This window comes from Alligator mississippiensis, chromosome 2, assembly GCF_030867095.1.
Source record: "Alligator mississippiensis isolate rAllMis1 chromosome 2, rAllMis1, whole genome shotgun sequence".
Classification (NCBI taxonomy): domain Eukaryota; kingdom Metazoa; phylum Chordata; order Crocodylia; family Alligatoridae; genus Alligator; species Alligator mississippiensis.
This window is the reverse complement of record NC_081825.1, coordinates 39,951,114-39,970,581: the sequence shown is the minus strand read 5'-3', so window position 1 is coordinate 39,970,581 and position 19,468 is coordinate 39,951,114. Positions and strand designations below refer to the sequence as shown.

Genomic DNA, 19,468 nt, shown 5'->3' with positions numbered 1-19,468 from the left:
GCCAAGCCCTATGAGGAGAAACTAGGGCACCTGGACCTCTTCAGCCTCCGCAAGAGAAGGTTGAGAGGCGACCTTGTGGCTGCCTATAAGTTCATCATGGGGGCACAGAAGGGAATTGGTGAGGCTTTACTCACCAAGGTGCCCCTGGGGGTTACAAGAAATAATGGCCACAAGCTAGCAGAGAGCAGATTTAGACTGGACATTAGGAAGGACTTCTTCACAGTTAGAGTGGCCAGGGTCTGGAATGGGCTTCCAAGGGCAGTGGTGCTCTCCCCTACCCTGGGGGTCCTCAAGAGGAAGTTAGATAGGCATCTAGCTGGGGTCATCTAAACCCAGCACTCTTTCTTGCCTATGCAGGTGGTCGGATTCGATAATCTATTGAGATCCCTTCTGATCCTAACATCTATGAATCTATGAATATATTACAGGGGTCACCTGCATGCGACACCAGCTATGCTTTAAGTACTATAAACAATTCAAGGTTGTTGAACCATATTTATAAAGGTATTTTAGGTGCCCGATGATGTTGATACATGTCTAATGGGATTTACAAATGCACCTACGCAGATTAAATGCCCCAGTTCCACTGATGTCAATGAGATTTATGTGCCTAACTGCCTGAGTAGGTGCAGCTGTAGATCTAAATAGGCACTTATCTGTATTCTCAGGTGCTTCTTGCCTCATCTCTGCTTATTCAACTAGCTAGGCACAAAATGTTTCCTGTTGAATCTGAAAATGACAAGAGTGTATAGCAAAGGATATCTAAAAGGAGAAACCATAGAAATTCAAGCTAAACCCATAACATGGTCATTATCACTAAATAACTATTTGATCTATGCTTTTCTCACAGGAAGCAGTATTTTTGCCTTAACATCTCTTAACAGAAGGACTCCTAAAATAAAGGCAGCCTACAAAATACAATCTTGTTTAATAGAGTCAAGGGGACAGACACCATATTCTACCTGGGACAAACATACACCTTATATTCTTGTATTTGGCACGTGGATACTGGTGATTGGTGTACGTGATACAAACATGTAGAAAAGGGTAGGACAAGTTACAATTGTATGTTAGTTACCTGGTCTCCTTAAATTGAGCTAATAGCTGGTAACTTGGATACTATGCTGCATGGAAACAAAAAATCATCTCTCTGAAGTATATTTACCTGCACTATATATGAGAATATACAGACGCACATCCAGTATTTGTAACCACAAAACCTAATAATTTTTCAATGTTATATTTATGAATTTCAATACTAATTTTTTTTAAAATCCATTTTACTCTATCAGAAACCTGTGTTCAAGCTGCAGATTGAATTATCTAATACTTCATTAACATCCGCAGTATTCATATTATGCGCTTCTTGGACTCGTTGCTATAAACAGGGCCTGGAATAGCCGTGTACTTGTCAGTTCCAGTATTTGTTCAGCGCCATTTCAGAGGAAAAATTAATTCTGCCTTTCATCCTACTATATTGCAACAGTAGAAAAAAAATACAGTCTGGAGACTTAATCCCCCCAAAAGGACAATACCCTCCTTTTCTATCCATGTAGTAAAAATGTTTGATGACTACCACCAGGGCTTTCATAGAGCAACTTTCATCACTTGCTAGCAAAGCATTTTACAAACAAGGTAAAACATCATCCTACTAAATTTTCTGTATAACTGCAAAAAAGGAAAATAGTAGCAAAATCCAACAGAAGTTGAAGTTGCTGGGAGATATTTTTATTCCCCCAAAGGAACTTATGCAATGAAGGGGAAAAGAATGGTTTCAGCATTTCCTGAAGAACATGCATCTTAAAAAAATAATAATTTTCTTGTCACGCTGGAAATCGGGATGTAAAAGATTATAATGGTTACTTAGGACATTTTTATATGGATTAGCATTTAGCTAACAGCTAATAGAGTCTATAGGTATGTTATTTGAAACTATTTATGCAGATAGTAATATTTATTACTTGTATACTCTTATTTCTTCAGTTTAAGACTTCAAATATTCAAAGCAAACAGAAAAAAAAAAGACCACAATTCTCTAGTTTCCAGTCTTCCTGTTGTCTTTAGAGATCAATCAATCGCTGGGATATGTCTATTAGATCTGAAACAATGTTTCCTACGCAATTCTCTAAGTCAGTGGTTCCCAACTTTTTTTATACTATGGACTGGCATGGGAGTGGGACAGGACACATGGAGCTGGCTGCCTCTCTCCCGGAGCTGCCCTGCTGCCCAGCTTTAACACTGGACGTGACTGCCGGCAGCAGAAGCCTTTCATCCAGGTGGACAGATGGGGGTCCAAGCAGAGGCTCATGCCACAACCCTGCAGTCAACCCTTCGTGGCTGTCATAGTATGTGGTCTTAGTGTGGACAAGGTTATGACCCGCAGCTCTGAAGGATATAGTCACCCAGATCCTAGTCAACATTCCCCAGAGAAAGACACCTGAAGAACTAAGTATTTAAAACCTGTGCATGAAATCTAGATTCATCACAGTTTATACGCAGTACATTATGTTTATGCCCGAGTCATCGGAGACTACCAATAACTTTCAAGTAACCCACAAGTGGCATGAACCTAAGTGGGCAAAATATTTCATGTTTTAGACTTCTTTTTTTTAACATTTCTGTAAATGTGTATTTATTAATAAGCCATGAGGGAAGATAAACATTCACCAGATTTATGCACTTCTCTGGCTTTGATCCTGGTTTGCATTTCATACAAAGTTGTTGCCTAAATATGGAATAAGCTCAGTGTACATCTCTCCTGACATGGCAGAAAACATGAAGATCTGCATCCTAGTTTTGTTTGAGGCATTCCAAACCTTCGGTCTAAAAGGAACATAGCTAGAGTAACAGTGGGCAATGCTCCCAATATGCTATTGTTCACATATAACACAGTAAACAAAGTGAAGTTTTTCTACACATCAGGCCAGGAAGTCATCAACATAAAATAGTAAACATTTGTAAATACAAATGTATTGAAAATTGCCACAGAATAATTAATGTTTGCAATAACTCTGCTGCAACAATTAGCAAATGGGAAGTGTTCAGCTGCATCTACAGTGAGTTATAAAGGGCAGAGAATTTTAAATGTTTCCTTTCAGCTCCAGACTTGTTACAAGGACCTACTCCAGTCAAACCACTGTAAACAAATTCCTAGTTATTTAGGCTGGCATTAATTTAGTTAACCCCAGATCTTTAAACCTAAGAACCACCTCACTCAGACCTTGACAATAAAAATTCCAAGAGCAAGAATAATTCAGGTACAATGCTTCAGAGAGAAGGCAGGGTAGATATGCACTTCATAGACTAAATAAGATACATCAACAACACAAATTTTGCATTCTAAAAACCATTTAACAACTACCTTAAGAATGAAAAAAAATATTTAGAATACAGTAAGCTATAACTGTACAGTTAAATTCTAGAAGAGATCATTCCTTGACAGCATTCTTGCTTGTGCTGCATACTTCCATGAAAAAACACTCAAACACAGAATCTGAATTCTGTCAGTAGAAGAGCTTTGTCATTTGACATGCCACCATTGACCATATTTGGCAATGAAGAGAAGCTTGGAGTCTTCTCTAGAGATTTTGACCTGGGCACATTTATACCTACTATGGGATCACTTAAATAATCTTTGGTAGATGCAAGCTATGCAAGTTCTGCAAATATTTGATTTTCAGATTAAAAACAAAACAATAAGCATTTCAGTGTTCAGATGTGTGGTTATACAAAAATTAAAATAATTTTAATCTGCTAATTTTAAAATATTAAACCAATATTTATAATATTCATATAACAGTTTTCAAATATCTGAAGGGTGGTTATAAAGAGGCCAGAGATCGACTAATCTGTGGCCAGAGGACAGGACAAGGAGCAGAAGTCTTAAACTGCACCAAGGTATATTTACATTGGATATTAGAATCAACTTTCTCACTACAAGGGGGGTTGAGCACTGGAACAACCTGAGAGGTTGTGGAGTCTCCATCATTGGAATTTAAGAGGTGGTTAGCCAAACACTTGGCTGGAATGGTTTAGACAAGGATGGTTCTGTCTTGAGCAGGGGACTGGACTAGATTACTGCCTTCCACCCTATTTTTAGATGATTCTATGATAATATCTTAAAGCATTTGCTGATTCTGATTCTTCAGAAATGAAAACTGAAGTCTGGCAAACTACAATCTGTAGTACTGTTTGTTTGTTTTTTTAAATAAAAAAGTATAGATAAGCTCTTCAATGCTTACCTGGTGAGGCGTTTAGGTTGTGGTCGCTCACCAAATTTCCTGCAAAAAACAAGAAGGTTGTAATTTAAAATAAACCATTCACCAATTGAATTTTACAGTGAAATACCACTACATTTTTAATATTTCAAGGCAAACATTCATGTAATTAGATACTGCTCTAAGTTCATTTTTAAGAACACAAAAAAGGGCCACCCTGGGTCAGACCAATGGTCCATCTAGTCCAGTAGCCAGACCAAGGAGCTGCTGGCTGGAGGGAACCCAGATGACTACAAGATTATCTTCCTTTCCCTTGTCCATGCAAGTCTAAGTGGAGTTTCAATGGGTGGTGCTCACTGGCTCCTTAAACACATTCAAGGGGCAGTGGGCACCAGCTGGAGTTCTCTGCTCAGTGGCCTTCCTTAGCACTCTAGTTATTAACCTGTAACATGCACTCCTACTCCTGCTTTTTCATATTTTGTCCCACACACCCCATTATTATACATTTAGTGACCTCCCTCTGGCCACTAAGGGGAGTTTGTAGTTCCCTCTAGGTGAGCCTAGGCCTACAGTCATCATACAGCAAATAGGCCTGTCTGACATGAACAAGTAACAGATGCTTTAGAACAGGGGTTTTCAACCTTTTTGCATCAGTGTACGCCTGGCAGCCAGATTGGGGGTGGGGTGAGGGTGGAGGGGAGTGGTATAGTGCACGGTTGGCAGCAGCAGCCGCCATATGCGATCTTCCCCCACCCCCCTGTGTCTGGCTGGGCAGGCAGCACCTGTGCAGCAGTGCGGGATGGTGCGTGGCAGCACTCTGTCCCTGCCCACCAGCATGTGCTATACCCCCTAGGGCCTTCTCAAGTACCCCCAGTTGATAACCCCTGCTTTAGAGCAGGAGTGGCTAACCCACAGCACGTGTGCCACAGGAGGCATAGGGAGACGCTGTGTAGCACGCAACCTCCAGGCACTCAGTAAAGAGATGCCAGAATGAAAGCAGGGGCTTGAGCCTTTAAGTATATGAAGCAGACTGGTGGCAGGAAAACTGCTGCAAGAAGAGGTATCAGGTATCACCCTAAGAACCAATTTAAGCCTTCCCTTGCTCTGCATCTACTCCCAAATTCAGGGCTTTGGATACTCCCTCATAATATTAAAAACTGCAGCTGTTCTGGGCCCAGGGAAGGATTAACCAAGCTCTTAGCTGTGACACCTCTTTCATAGCAGCATCTTGCCCCTGCTCCTCTCCTCATGGCTGGAGGTTCAAGCCCCCCTTGCCTCCATTCTGGTGCCCAGGGCACCAACTCTAACACGTACATCTCTAACCAGGACCTGAGTGGTATTTACGGAAAAGACAGAGGCTTAAACTTGTAACACACACCTGTCAAAAAGGCTGGCTACTGCTGCTTTAGAGGGAGAGTACATGAACAGGGCATGCCTAGAGTGATCTATCCCATGTCACACCCTCCTGGAAATTAATCAGTTTAGGGACATCAGAGGATATCTCCCTGGACTGTTCTATTTACAAGCTGCCAGTTGACCCATCCTCTGTAAATTTCTCTATAGTCTCATTTTGACCATGGTTATACCATCTGCCTGCATAACCTTTGGTGGCAGTAAGTTCCTTAAGTTAACTAAGTGCTGAGTTAAAAAAAACACTTCCTCTGTTTGTTTTAAACCTGCTTCCTGATAGTTTCCAGGGGTAACCCTAATTCTCATATTCTGGGACTTGGTTCCCTATTCACTTTATCCATGCCCTTCATTGTTTTACAGACCTCTACCACATCCCTGCTCAGCTTTCTCCCTTGCAAACTGAAGTCTTTCTCTTCTTAGTCTATTCTGATATGGCAGCTGCTCCAGACCCCTGTTCATCTTTATTGCCCTTCTCTGTACCTTATCTAACTCTACCACATCCTTTTCAAGATATGGAGACCAGTACTTCATGCAGTATTTAAGATGTGGGCACAACATGTAATTTCCTAGACCCTTTTTCTTGAAAAGAAAACTAAGTAGCATAAGCACACAAAATAGCAAGAGACTCTTTTTATGACCAATTGGAAGCACCAAGAATGAATGCCCACTATTAAATGAAAAACTTTATTAGTAATATTCCTTCTCTGAGTTGGCAAGCCCAATGCGCAAGGAATACTCACCATCAGCATCATTCTTCTCAGAAATCCACCCCCCAGACCATACACATATGACTTCCAACATTTGGAGTGACAAAATCTGCTACTCATGCTGACCAAGAAAACTAAGAAAATTAAATGAGGCTCAAGTAATGTGCAGGTAGAGAAACTGATCCAAAAATATGTCATAATATAGTACGTTAATGTAAATGTACTGATTAATTGCTTTTGGACAGCTTTATCTCCTCTAGTCCTTCAGCACTATGGTATATGACCTCAATTTTTTTGGCTAGATCTTCCTATGAATGCTTGAGTATGCAAGAAATATGTACATGTATACAACTGTTGGGTAGAAAACCCTATAAAAGAAAGGTAAGAAACTGCTCCCATACTCTGACAACACATACATGCTCCTATGATCAACCTGTTGGAGCTAAAATGAAGACAATCAAGAATCATGTGGTACCTAACATCTACCAGGGTTGTCTCAACATTTTTCTACCTAAAAATAAATTAAATGAAAGAAAAAGTCAATTGGCAAATGCACGTGTTACCATTATAAATAAACCTACTTAAAACTAACAGCCTTTCAGTGCCATATAATGAAAATTAGCTACATCTTTCCCTTCATGTTTCCTGAATAATGAACATTTGTAATTCCCTTGTGCAAAGCAGGAATGACACAGGTTAAAATGACTGTATGGTTAATGAATACCCTTTAGTTTTGTATCAGTAATTCCATAAATAAGCTAAAAAGTAAAAATATTTAGCAAATGTAATATCATTTAATTAGCACTGAAGACTACAAACAGGAACTAAGGGGAACACCCAAACAAAACTACAGGAGATATACAGCAGCTTTAAATTTAAGACAAAACAACATACATATTAAGCTAGCCCAACCACACATGTAGTTTGTTCTTTAGTGTTTTGGAAGGGTGGTTTTTGTTTAAAATGAGCAAAGGTTTTGTAAAGGAAAGGCTGAGGATGATGTGTTTTGCATTTAGCTCTGAACAGGTGCTAACCATGCATACAAAAAACTGAGTCTCTAAGTTGTCTAACTGTTTTACAGTTGGCCACTGTAAAAGTAAGTGCCAAGAACACTAGTAATTGTTTTAAAAAATAGTTACCTACAACTAAAGCATTATCTGAAAAAATGACTAATTTTTATATTTACTTATTCTTTCATTTCCTCTGAGCTTGAACAATGAAAGTAAATTGTTCAGTATCATTTATTTTTACTATGTTTTTAGTAGTTTTTATTTTATTCTTGATGCACTAGTGCAATGCTGATCTGTTTGATCCTTGACTATTCAAAGACTTTTAAAATGTTTCCATTTGAACATATTTTTATTAGCCTTACAATAAATTTTATAAGAACTTGTTTATAACCATTGCTGAATTTAAGGCCAATTTTTACATCCCACTTAAGCATTTTTCCTTTCAATATGATCTTTACAAGCATATACTACACAGCTTTAACATCTGTTTAGTCATTGTTTTCTTTTGGACACAGGACAAAAGTCCTATTTGGGAGAGGAAACAGCTTGAAAAAAAGAATTCATCTTCCTCAGACTCACCTTACCCCAGTAGTAGATTATATGACCACAGTCCTCTGCACAAAGAGCAAAAGACTCTGCAGGACAGTGGTATAATTAATGCAGGGAGGCAGGAGGGGTGCAAAAAATGGTAGCTCTGACAGGTGTGCAAATCACAGTTGTGATCAGGCCGACAACCATAAGCTGCCGCTGCCTCTATGTTGCTACACTGCTGCCACAGGATCATTAATAACGCATTTGGTGTAAAATCACATTCTCTGATATAGTGTTGCTAGTATAATTCATTTCACTAAAATGACCTTACTATGGCCTAATACTACAGGGGGGAGGGGGGTAGCTCTCTCTATATTCTGAACAGAGGAGCCATTAATCTATCATATTTATTTGTACTATACTAGCACTTACAGGCCCAAATCAAGATCAGGATCCTACTGCACTGCAAGCTAACTAGGAAGCTACCATGAAGGAACAAAGAGTTCTTACATCAAACAAATCCAAGGCCTTGTCTATACACACTTTTCTGAGGTAAAACTGTATACAATTTGTGGGGACTCTGGGGTCCTTACACAAATGTAAAAACACAGTTTAAACTGCAAATGGCCAGGTGTACAAGCCATTCTTGACTGGTCTGAACCTCCTGAACAGTTTCAGAAGTACAGCTGGATAATCTGGTATTATTTTGAATTAGTTCTCTGTGAACCAGTTCACTATTATAGGCAGATACAGTCCCAAGTTTTTTCAAGACTCACATCTGGACGGTCGGCCAGGCATCTCACACTGCACTGTTTCTCAAGCCTCCCTCCCCCAACAACAGAGTAACTGGCTGCTCTGTTATGCAGCCAGAACTCCGCTGCTCCAAATTCTATTGCCGGCACTTGACCACAATGTCCATGGCTAGGGCCTCTGGAGGTAGCCCTCTGCTGTTTTTAAAAAGCTGATTAATTTTTTTCTGTTGCTGGTAACTGAACAGGCTTACTTGTAGGTGGGATATGGCAGGTGGGACATGACCACAGGGGCTGTGGGTACACAGCTTAGACCCCTCCTTCTGTGTGCCTGGAGGCTGACCAAGGACTCTGCTGCTACCAATGGAAGAAAACTGACTAGGTTTTAAAAAAAAAGCAAGTGAGAGCTGCTCTAGAACCCCCAGCCACATGTAAGTGGGAGCCCAGGCAGCCATCCACTCACCACCTGATCACTCCTCAACATCTACCCCCAATCCTAAGCCTGGGACTTGCAGAACCCCAGTCAACTGCCACCAATGGAAGGAAACTGACCAGTTTTGAAAGTGGCAGAGAACTGCCCCCTGAACCTCTAAGGCCCAAACACAAAGCAGCAGGGGTTCAGGCAGCTCCCCTCCCCCATTGCCCAGCCACGCTTCCAACCCCAAATCAGCCTGGGATGCACCAAACCATGGTCAATTTCCAAGAACTAAAGTAAACTAATGAGTGGCTTGGGGAAAAATGCTCTTTAAAAGTTGCACAAGTTTTGGTAGCTCCAGAGCATCAAGCTCCCTGGGAACAGAGAAGCCCTACGTATACATCTAGCCAATCCCGCTGAGGGTAGAACTACACAGATTTCAGCAAAGTGCAGGAAAACGTCTTTATTGAAGTCAAAGTTAGTGAGAGGGGGGAGCAGAAAATTGCAATTGATCTGGGTACTCGCTATCACCCCTGGTTATTTATGCAAAGGCACTGCATAAAAGGTGACCATTCTACTTCGAACTCTTAGCAATGTGTGTGCAGACAACTGAGTCAGGACGAATGTGACCCAGTTTCCAATCAGTGATATTCTCAGAATGGTACAACTGCTGTCTTTCTGCACCCACACACTGCAGTTTTAAAAAGCTGTATACAGGCTCAAGTTAGCTGCATTGATTTCACTAAGTTATTTTAAACCAGGGATGTCAAATTCATCCCAGACCCTAGACTGGATCCAGACCACAGGGGCTCCTCCTGGGCTAGACTCATGGCAACTGCAGCAGGTATGGTGGCAGCAGGGAACTTCCAGGGACAGCAGCAGAGACCTGGAGGCAGCAGCAGTAGTAGAGCAAACAAGGACTGTGCCTGTGCAGCCCTTACCCACTCCTTGCTGCCAACAACCATGTCCATCAGGATCCAGGGACCCACAGTTCGTCAGCATGCCATGTTCTACTAGCCTGGTCTCCCAACTTCTTATCTAAACTAGTGTCAGGCCAGATGGAACAGTTCCCTGGGCCAGATCCAGGTCATGTGTGTGACACCTCTGTTTTGGACCTATCTGAGTATATACAACAAACTCGCTTGTGCAAACAAACCCCATTGAATATTCTAACTAGAATAAAAATTTGTGTCCATTTTACAAAATGGAAATTGTAGCACAGAAAAATTGATGTTTTACCTGCACTGCATCCTCCCAACATAACAAGACCACACTTCTGTCTGCCATTTGAAGTACAAGTCTTAGACTTTATTTTAAGGAATATGTGATCCTATACTATTTATAGGTATAAGAATCTTTATCTGAACATATAAAACCTGATTCAGGACCAACAAAACAACTTCCCAACTCCAAGAGCTCTTTATCTAATGTTAAACATAAACCCCTTTTTGGTTATAAAACTACAGTTTATTCCATAAATCCATGTTATGATTTATTAAATTGAAAGGTGGCTTTTCTATAACTGTGTGGTCTCAATCCCATTAAGCAAAAGGGTCATAAGCAGATGACCGCCACTGTATCAGGGCACTTTCCAAAGAGAGCAATGGATGATAACCTTAGTGTCCCAGCTAGCATTTCTTTTCTCACTACAAACAGGTTATAAAGTCCAAGGCTGTATATGTACAAGCCAACATTGTGTTTTGGTTACATAGAACTGTAATACTTAATTCAGTATTTTTAACATGCTTTGGGAAAACAATTTGATTGGATTCTGTCTGTATCTAACTGGTTACAGAGATGGTTTCTCTTCTATAGGCAGACAAGGTTCTTTGGGTGAATCTGATATCTTTTATTAGACTAACTTAAATAGTTGGGGGGAAAAAAAAGTAAGCAAGCTTTTGGGTTTAAAAACCTTTCATTTCTACAGAAACTTCCTCAACCTGACAATGGGTTTTTAAACCCAAAAGCATGCTTAAAATTTTTTTCCAACTATTTAAGTTGGTCTAATAAAAGATATCAGATTCATCCAAAGAACCTTGCCTGTCTATGTCCTTAGACCAACAGAGCTACAACCTACAGCCCTTTCTCTTCTGTATACATTATTTTTAAATAATGGTACTTAACAACATAAAAGGACCCACATGCTCAGCAGCACAACCGAGGCAAACTTACTCTACAGTTTCATGTCAGGAAACTCAATGGTGTTGCAATCAACCAGCTGTTGGAAAGAACTTAAGAAATCTGGGTAAAACTCCCTTTCCGGATCCCAAGCTGCTGACACAGCCTTTAAGAGGGAGGACAGCTCTATACCCTTGCCACTCTAACAAGGAAGATGTCATGAAGCTGATGTTGTGTGGTGTATCATAAGCCTGACTATCCCCACATGCTTTGCATGTGGGACAGGTCAGCGCCTGGCCAGTGGACATGGTCCATTTGCTCAGCACATGCACATACTTGCCCTTCACCAGGCTATAAGCCTATCCCAGAGAAACCTTGATGACTCAAGACAGCCCTCTTACCAAGTATTTATGTAACCTAACACACTCTCTTTGTAGTGAAAGCACACACCAAAAAAGAGGCTATAGCCACATCTGGTTGCAGTTTGAGCAAACTGTTTGGTGCAAAATAGTCTGATGGCAGGAAAACAGCATATTTATGGCTGAAAAATGGAATTTAACAACAGTTTGGCAAAGATCCAAATCTGAGGGCAGAATGGAATACACAGCCACCTGTTAAGAGCAAATACCTTATTTTCTTTGCACAGAGCATGCCCCTGTATATAGTTGGTTGCTGTTGGGTGGGCTGAAGCTCAAACTCTGCTGATGTTCAAACTACAAATGCAGTGGGAATGCAGAAGCTGAAGTACAAATCATTAGATGATAATCTATTCATTTTGCAAATCTTATAAAACTCAGCGGTATCAAAGATATGGCCCGTGGGGCCAGCAATGGTACATACTGTATGCCACATGCAGGGGCAGTTTTTGAAGTTCACTAAATACAGCCTTGTAACAGGAAACCAAAGGCTCCTTTAACTAGATAGGGGAAGAGAAGAGACTAAAATGATGACAGAGGTAAGCAGACCTCAGGAAAGAGGTGATCTGCACATTGATGGGCAAGACAAATAACAGAGACATGCTGGCAGGTATGAGCCAGGGGCTTCAGGCAGTCAAGCCATGCTGCAGTCAGTAAGCAGGACAGGCTGCACATTAGGACTAGAGAGGCACAGCTGTGCAGGAGCTAAAAAGACACCCAATTAGAAGGGGACTGATCCAAGGCACTTACAAACCCTGCAGTTTGAGCAAGGGCGGCCAATCCAGCATTCCAGAGGGAACAGAGCTCCCAGGAGGGGAAGAGCTGCCAAAGAGACCTTGACTGGCATGGAGCACCTGGAGACAGAGAGGTGAGAGCCCAGCAGTAAGAGGACTGGCCAAGTGTTATTTTACCCCAAGAAAGGGAAGAAAGTTTTGTTGTAAGCAGATGCTTGCCCTTTTTTTGTTCTAGTTTAGATTAGCGGACCAGGTGTGGCTAAAAGGGATAGCAAGAAGGCCACAGGGGTGCCCATGGGGCATATGGATATTTTGAGTCTTGCCAGGGCTGGGCACAGACACAGGCAGGCAGGAACCCAGAAGGTTAAAGCCCAAGTAGCAAAGGTGAGCGGTGGCCTGAGACCACGAAGGCTAGAGCAAAAGCCTAAGGGCAAAACAGAGCTAGCACTAAAGTGTTGAGGTCCTACACAGGCTAAAGGGGGACCCAGGTAGTTCTAGGCTAAAGGGGGACCCAGATAAAGAAAGGGGGCCAAAGCTGGGAAGGCTGAAGCCAGAACAAGGGATTGGAGGCCTGAATAGGCCAAGTACTGCGCTCGGGGCAAACTGCCCTGATGAAGTGTTAATTAGTATCTTTTGTGAGGCAGAGGTGTAGCTCTAAGTGCAGAAGAATACCATGAATCTAGCCCTCTAGGCCAGCGGGGCCTGAGGACACAGGCACTGAGGGCAAGACAAGAGACAGACAAGAGAGAAAGAACATGCCCCAAGGATGTCCATCAGCCCCAAGGACAGCCTCCCCTCATTACTTTTCTTTAACATCAAGGCTTGGCAGGCAAGTGAGCAGGTTGAGACCTCGGGAGATTTGAGTAGGGGCTGGACTGGACAGAGGTGGCCACTAGGGGGAATCATGGCAATCCTTAGGCACCATATTGTCATGGGCCCTAACACCACTCATCTAGCCTGCAGACCAGTCCCAGGCCATTCATCTGGTCCACAGGAGTCCAATGAGCTAGACGCCCCAGATTTAGCTATACACATGGTTAAAACACTCTGTGTACCTGGGTGGTGTGTAGCAGAATGGTGGCTCTAACCTGAGCAAGAGAAGACAACAAGTATGTCTATAATGCAGTGACTATAGTTTATGCAGCCATACCCGAGCTAGCTTTAGACTAGCTATCTGAGATACCATTAACAGTGTAGCCTTAGCTGCATGCAACTCAGTGGAGGCTGCAAAATCCGCTCAAGAAGAGAAAATACTCCAGTGGTCAGACCATACTGACTGCCGTACTATTCAAGATATTGTGCTAGCAGCACCTGAGTATTTATTTTAAAGAGCTAGCTCTTGCATGTCTACCCTATCTGCAGCGACTGCAAGGCAAAACCTTCCATACTACTAATGTAAACAGTGGCCACCTCTAACATTAGCTGCAGTCTTACTGTTCTCAGTTGAGGTACACTAATTGAGGCTAACTGGACTATAAATAACTCAAGTCAATACTCAGGGCTTGTTTTCACTGCAAAAATTAGAAGCAAGAGACACTTAAGATGAAAAAGTCCCATTACAGTATGCAGCGCAAATCTGTAATTTAAACACTGCTTGTACTCCATGGCAAGGTGAACTTACACTATACATGAAGGCCATTCTTTCTGTGGCACTTTTACAGTGGGTTAGAAATGCTGCCATGACTTCAAATCATTTCTAAACCTCAACTTATTATCATATTTAATACGATAGAAGAATTAATGCAGTATCCCTTTTATTAAGTTAAATCTGGTTTCCTCTGACCACAATATTACAATTTTCCAAAGATATTTGTATTGATAATGCAGAAGCACATTGCATAAAATGCTAGGGAGAAAATATAATTTCCCCAGTGCCTGGTATTGACGACTGATATTTCATTACTAAATTTGGTTGCCAAATAGATAATAGAATGAAGTCTACACTTTTCAGTTACTATATCAATCAATCTAGAGGTCCAGGAAGATAACTCTTCATCAATATATATATGAATCATAGTTACTACTATTGTTTATTGTTTGTATTGCCCTAGACCTAGGAGCCCCAGTCATGAATTAGGACTATTGTGATAGGTGCCTCACAAACAGAAGACAAAATCTGGTCCCTACCACAAAGAGCTCATGGTGTATTCAATAAAACAAAAGAGACGGATAGAGAGGAAGAAGTATATAGGGAAACATTAAAAGTGTTATCCTAAACAGTAGAGATTTGAAAAAGAACACTGATGTAGCTTTGTAAATGTTTATGGGAAAACCCCTGTTAAACAAGAAGACCTGTATAAAAGAAAACATGAAGGCACTTGTTTGATAACTTAATCAGATGGAGGTTTGCATCACTGAAAGACTGGAGTCCACTGGAATTTTTTTCTTTGCAACACTGAGACGGAAACGAGGTCTTCTTCTTTTTAGATAAAATCCTGAGCTCTGGAGCAAAATTCTGTTGCAAGAGATGGTCTGACGAGGAAATTCTATCACTGCAAAAAATCATGCAGCTCACGAACCCTGCTTACATCATATTTTGTAGGGTATTGTTCAATTTCATTGTCAACACCACAGTAGAGCTTGCACCACTTTCCCCAAGGGAAATTAATACCCAACTTTCAGTTAGGAACCTACTCTTGACAGTCAAGTTAAACTTCTCCTCCCCCTCTTAGGTTCTCTCTTCCCATAACTCTGATTAATTCTCTTTTTCTTTGTATTTCCACCTTGCAATTATTTATTTATGGTTTAGTTATGTCAGCAAACCTTCTAGAAGAGATCTGCCCATATCTACCCCTGATATCTTCAGTAGGTCTCTCAACATTAAGTTATAGAAGTCTTCTTGATGAAAACATCTGCTTCAGATTATTTCCCTCAGATTAGTAGGATGTGAAAAAATACATCCTACTATTTCAGATACAGTACGATGCATTCTTTCACATTGAATCTCATTTAATGCCTATATTTCTAATCTATCCAGATCTCATTGTGTGACATTTCCAACCTAGCTAATGCTACTGTCTGTCTTGTAAATTTAAGTGGCCGTACTACTATCACTCTCTATTCCACATCATTACGACAAACGACAAATAAGAACAGACATCCACTCCAGCAATTCAAATACTTTCTTTCTCGTTTATCATTCCCACTTGGTTTAAAATATTTAAGCTAGTTTTCAATATCTTCTCTAATATTCCTAAGTCGATGTGAAGTATTTTTTTAAAGCAAGATTTCCTGAGTTAATCAAATGCCTATTCAGGAACTCTCTTTTTTTGTTGTTATGTATGGCACATAGCAGAATGCCATCCTGATCCATGCCACTACAGCAATGCAAAAAAATACTACATTAAAAAAAAAATCCATACGTTTCCATGTTTTCTTTAAAACTGGAGAACCACCACACTTCTGGATATACTTGCAATTCAACACATATATTATACTATAGAATCAACATTTTTTTCTATTGCCTCCAGTCTCTGGAGTCTATAGGACCTCCCCTTTGCCTGTCATTGCCAGTATCTTTAGAAAAATGAATTCCCATGCACATGCTGCGATGATGCCCACTGACACAGTCAGTACTTCTGACAGATGGACAAAGTCCATCAATCACTTTCCATTTTTTTATTTCTATACACAATATATCTATCAGCTACATTTGATCAGCCCATCAAATTTAAGTTATGACTGAACAAATGAACAACTACACCAAGATATGGTTAGAGCTAGACAATGCATTAATTATTTCTGCTAAAAAAATCTAATCTGTAGTTTAAAAAAACCCAAAATAACAACAAAAAGACAGGCCTTTATATAAATGGATTTTTTGATCTCCAGAAAATATGGGAGCTGGAGACCAGTAGCAATACCTACACTGTAAGCTAGAAGCTAGCATGAGATGCTTCTAACCAGAAAAGAAAAGCTTGCTTACAATTCAGACAGTGGAGAATTTTTGTGAGACACAGCCACACAAGACTCAACAGTTTCCATCTTCTCTATGAGCAAAGCTGGTAGCACAACTTATTAAGCAAGGGTACAACACATGTAGCCTACCAGAATAATACCAGCACCACAGTGAGTTGGCCACATAGTGATCTTCATACAGTTCCACATGAGGGGGGAAAAGCATGTTCAGGAGCCATAACTACACCATCAGGACTTACTCCTGTGAAGGATGAGGGATGGATTGGACTCACGTACTTGAAGTGGCACTGAGCATTGGCAGGCTGGGGCTACAGGGCAAGGAGATTCCCCTGTGCCCCTGTCTGGGTTTAAGGGGACAGTTGGGTCCCATCCTCTCCACCCCCAAGATATCCTGATATTGTTGGAGTGCCTTTACATCAGAAGTGTAACATTCCCTACTAATGAAGGCGCTGTCTTGTAACACTTGTAAGTGGCACTCAATAGTATTTGAGTGGTGCAACCCTTACTGAAATCATCTGATATGATCTATTATACAACCATTTTTAATTGCTAAATTATGTACTGGAGCAAAACTTTTCCCATACGACATATAAATACCTGCATTTTTTAAGAATTTTTTTTTGGAAAATTTCAGACAAAATTATTTTGGTAAGCCCAAGGCTACAAAAATCATATACTTTTGTGCATTTTGAATTCCACTGATCCTTTCTTTAAACAGCTTGTGTACCCTCTAAATTACAGGGAAAAATTTAAATTTATCAAAGGTGGTCATTTTGTCAGAAACATTTATTTTATCAGCGAGGCACTGCAAGGTGGACTGGATCAGGTTTTGTGATGATGGGTGTCAGAGGAGGAAAGAATCTGCTGCTTGGATGTAGAGCATCGCTAGTGCATAGTGTGCCCTATCTGTGGGCAGGACTGTCACTCACACATTGGACTGAGCAGCCAAAGAACTCATTGGCATATACATCATGCTCTGCAAAGAGTGACAGTGCCAACTGATTGATCTTTTGCCATCTTGTGTCATCTTTGAGAAAGCTCTGCACGTACTCAGTTGAGACTTAAATTTTAGCAGTTAAATCTTCCAAAGATCCCATACTCATAGGTATGTTCCAGGAAGGGTCTAAGCCAGTGTTTCCCAACCAGTGTGTCGTGGCACAAAAGTATGCCATCAGAAATTAACAGGTATGCCACAGAATGTTGCCATGGCAATGAGCTACAACAGGTATGAGGATAGGGAATGCCTTAACAGGTGTGCAGCAGAAAATTTTTATTAATGTAAGTACACTTTGGGCTGGAAAAGGTCAGGAAACACTGGTCTAAGCAAGACTAGCTGCAGCACTGGGGTAGAACCAGATCTGACAGCAGATAGCTGTATCTCCTAAGCCAGGGGTAGGCAAATCTACAGCACACATGGCACAGTCAGCCTCTCTGTGGGTGGCATGGGGCAGATTGGGAGTGAGCAGGCAGCACAGTGACAGATAGGGCAAGGAGGAGAAAGCAAAGCAGCAGATCGGGCATGGAGCCCAAGGCAGGGAGCAGTAGCAGATCTGGCAGGGGAAAGGGATTGCAGTGGCACTCAGAGAGGGCATGGGGCTTGATGTGTGGCATGCCTGCCAAAAAAGTTGGCCCGCACTGTCTTATGCTATGAATGACCCCTCTGCTGACCTCAGACAACATGCTGCAAAGCAGGTGCAGAACTCAAAAGTTGAGGCATTCAGAATCAGGTGTGCAGTACAAAGAGAGACAGACCAAGCCCTAGAGCAGTGGTTTTCAACCTTTTTAGATGTAAAGTATCCCTCTATAAATTTAGTAGCACCCCTTTTTAAAAATGAATTTATTACAGTGCATAAAAGGTAACAAACACATATAAGCACAAAGAAAAGACACCCCTTGCCCTTGAGTACTGCAACTACAGCAGGCATTTCCTTTACCTGACCAACACAGAGACTCATAGATCTGATGTTAGGGATCCCACAGGATGCCCAAGAAATGGGGCGATGGTACCATTGAGCTGGCAGCACCTTTGGCACAGAGAAGCCAGAGACCTGGGCAAGTAAGGAAATGGAAGGTGTGCCACAGCCTCAGTCTCAACCAAAGCCTGCTGCTCTGGGAGTAGCAAAGGAGACCCCTCTGCACAAATCAATGGACAGAGGAGACCGGGGGGCACCCTCTCTAAATCAGCACCAGGGGCTTATGCCCTCCTAGCCCACTCTAGCTATATCACTGGGACCTCTGGTTAGACTGAGCTACAGTATCAGGCCCCTGCCTACAGCAGCCACTTCCTGGTCCAACCCTGCAGAACATCTCCTGGAAACAGAGGTATCTGAAGTAATTCCATCTGGCAGCAGCAGTAGTGCAACATCCTTTAAAGGGTCTTGTAGCATCCTGGTTGAGAACCTCTGTCTTAAAGCGAGTAAGACGAGACTGCAACTGTGATGGTAAGACAACTAGGACTGAAAACTACGAAGGACAGAAGGAAGGAAACGACAGAAAGAAAGAGAAATAAATCCAAAAAGAAGCCAACAGAGAATGAAGTGGGACTTGCTGGGCAAAGAGACTGTGACAAGGAGAATGGGGAAGCAGTACACTGGAAATGAATGAGGAACCCAGAGAGGGAATTAGGCTACTAGTGGGAATGAAGGGGAAAGGAACTGGGAATGGGATAACAAGTCTGAATGGAGACTGGAAAAAGGAGCCAAGTATGCAGAAAAGACATAACTGAGAAGTGGAGAAGTTGAAGATGGAAAGCAGAAAAGTCTGATCTGTGAAAATCACTAGCAGAAGTTTCTCATCTGCGTCCAATGCTGTTGACAGAGAGGATAACAACTAGTACATTTGATCCCATTACCCTAGTAGCAGAGTGGATTAATCCAAAAGTTTCAGCCATGCAGATTTGTTTGGCTGTGAATATTATAATGCTACGTGAGACGGTTTATGGTTCTACTGTCCTTTTAAAATCCAAGAAAAATCACATAAACCCAAATTTGTAAAAACAAACAACCATGAAGCTTCAAAGTAAACCCTCCCCTTCTCAGTTGCCTGTGCACCTTTTCCCGTCTCCTCCTTCCAAACTCATAGGTATTAAGATTTACTATTTTTCCACAGGACCATACCTCACTGAGTCTATAGGACAGATAGGAGTCTGGGGATGAATCAGGACTGAATAGTGAAGACCGCTAATGTTTACAGGACCAATGCTTCATGCGTTTCAGAGTAGAAAGACTGTGGTAAATAAGGCAG

General features: G+C 41.5%; 1 protein-coding gene across 3 annotated transcripts in view; it reads right to left on the bottom strand.

Annotated features, from left to right (window-relative positions):
- RBPJ (recombination signal binding protein for immunoglobulin kappa J region) overlaps positions 1–19,468 on the bottom strand; it is a 109,155-nt gene that overhangs the window by 46,790 nt on the left and 42,897 nt on the right. For all 3 annotated transcript variants that reach the window (XM_006260435.4, XM_006260434.4, XM_059721616.1), the window contains one exon: positions 4,242–4,280. In XM_006260435.4, the coding sequence (XP_006260497.1) occupies positions 4,242–4,280 (39 nt within the window). The remainder of the gene's footprint in view (positions 1–4,241; positions 4,281–19,468) is intronic.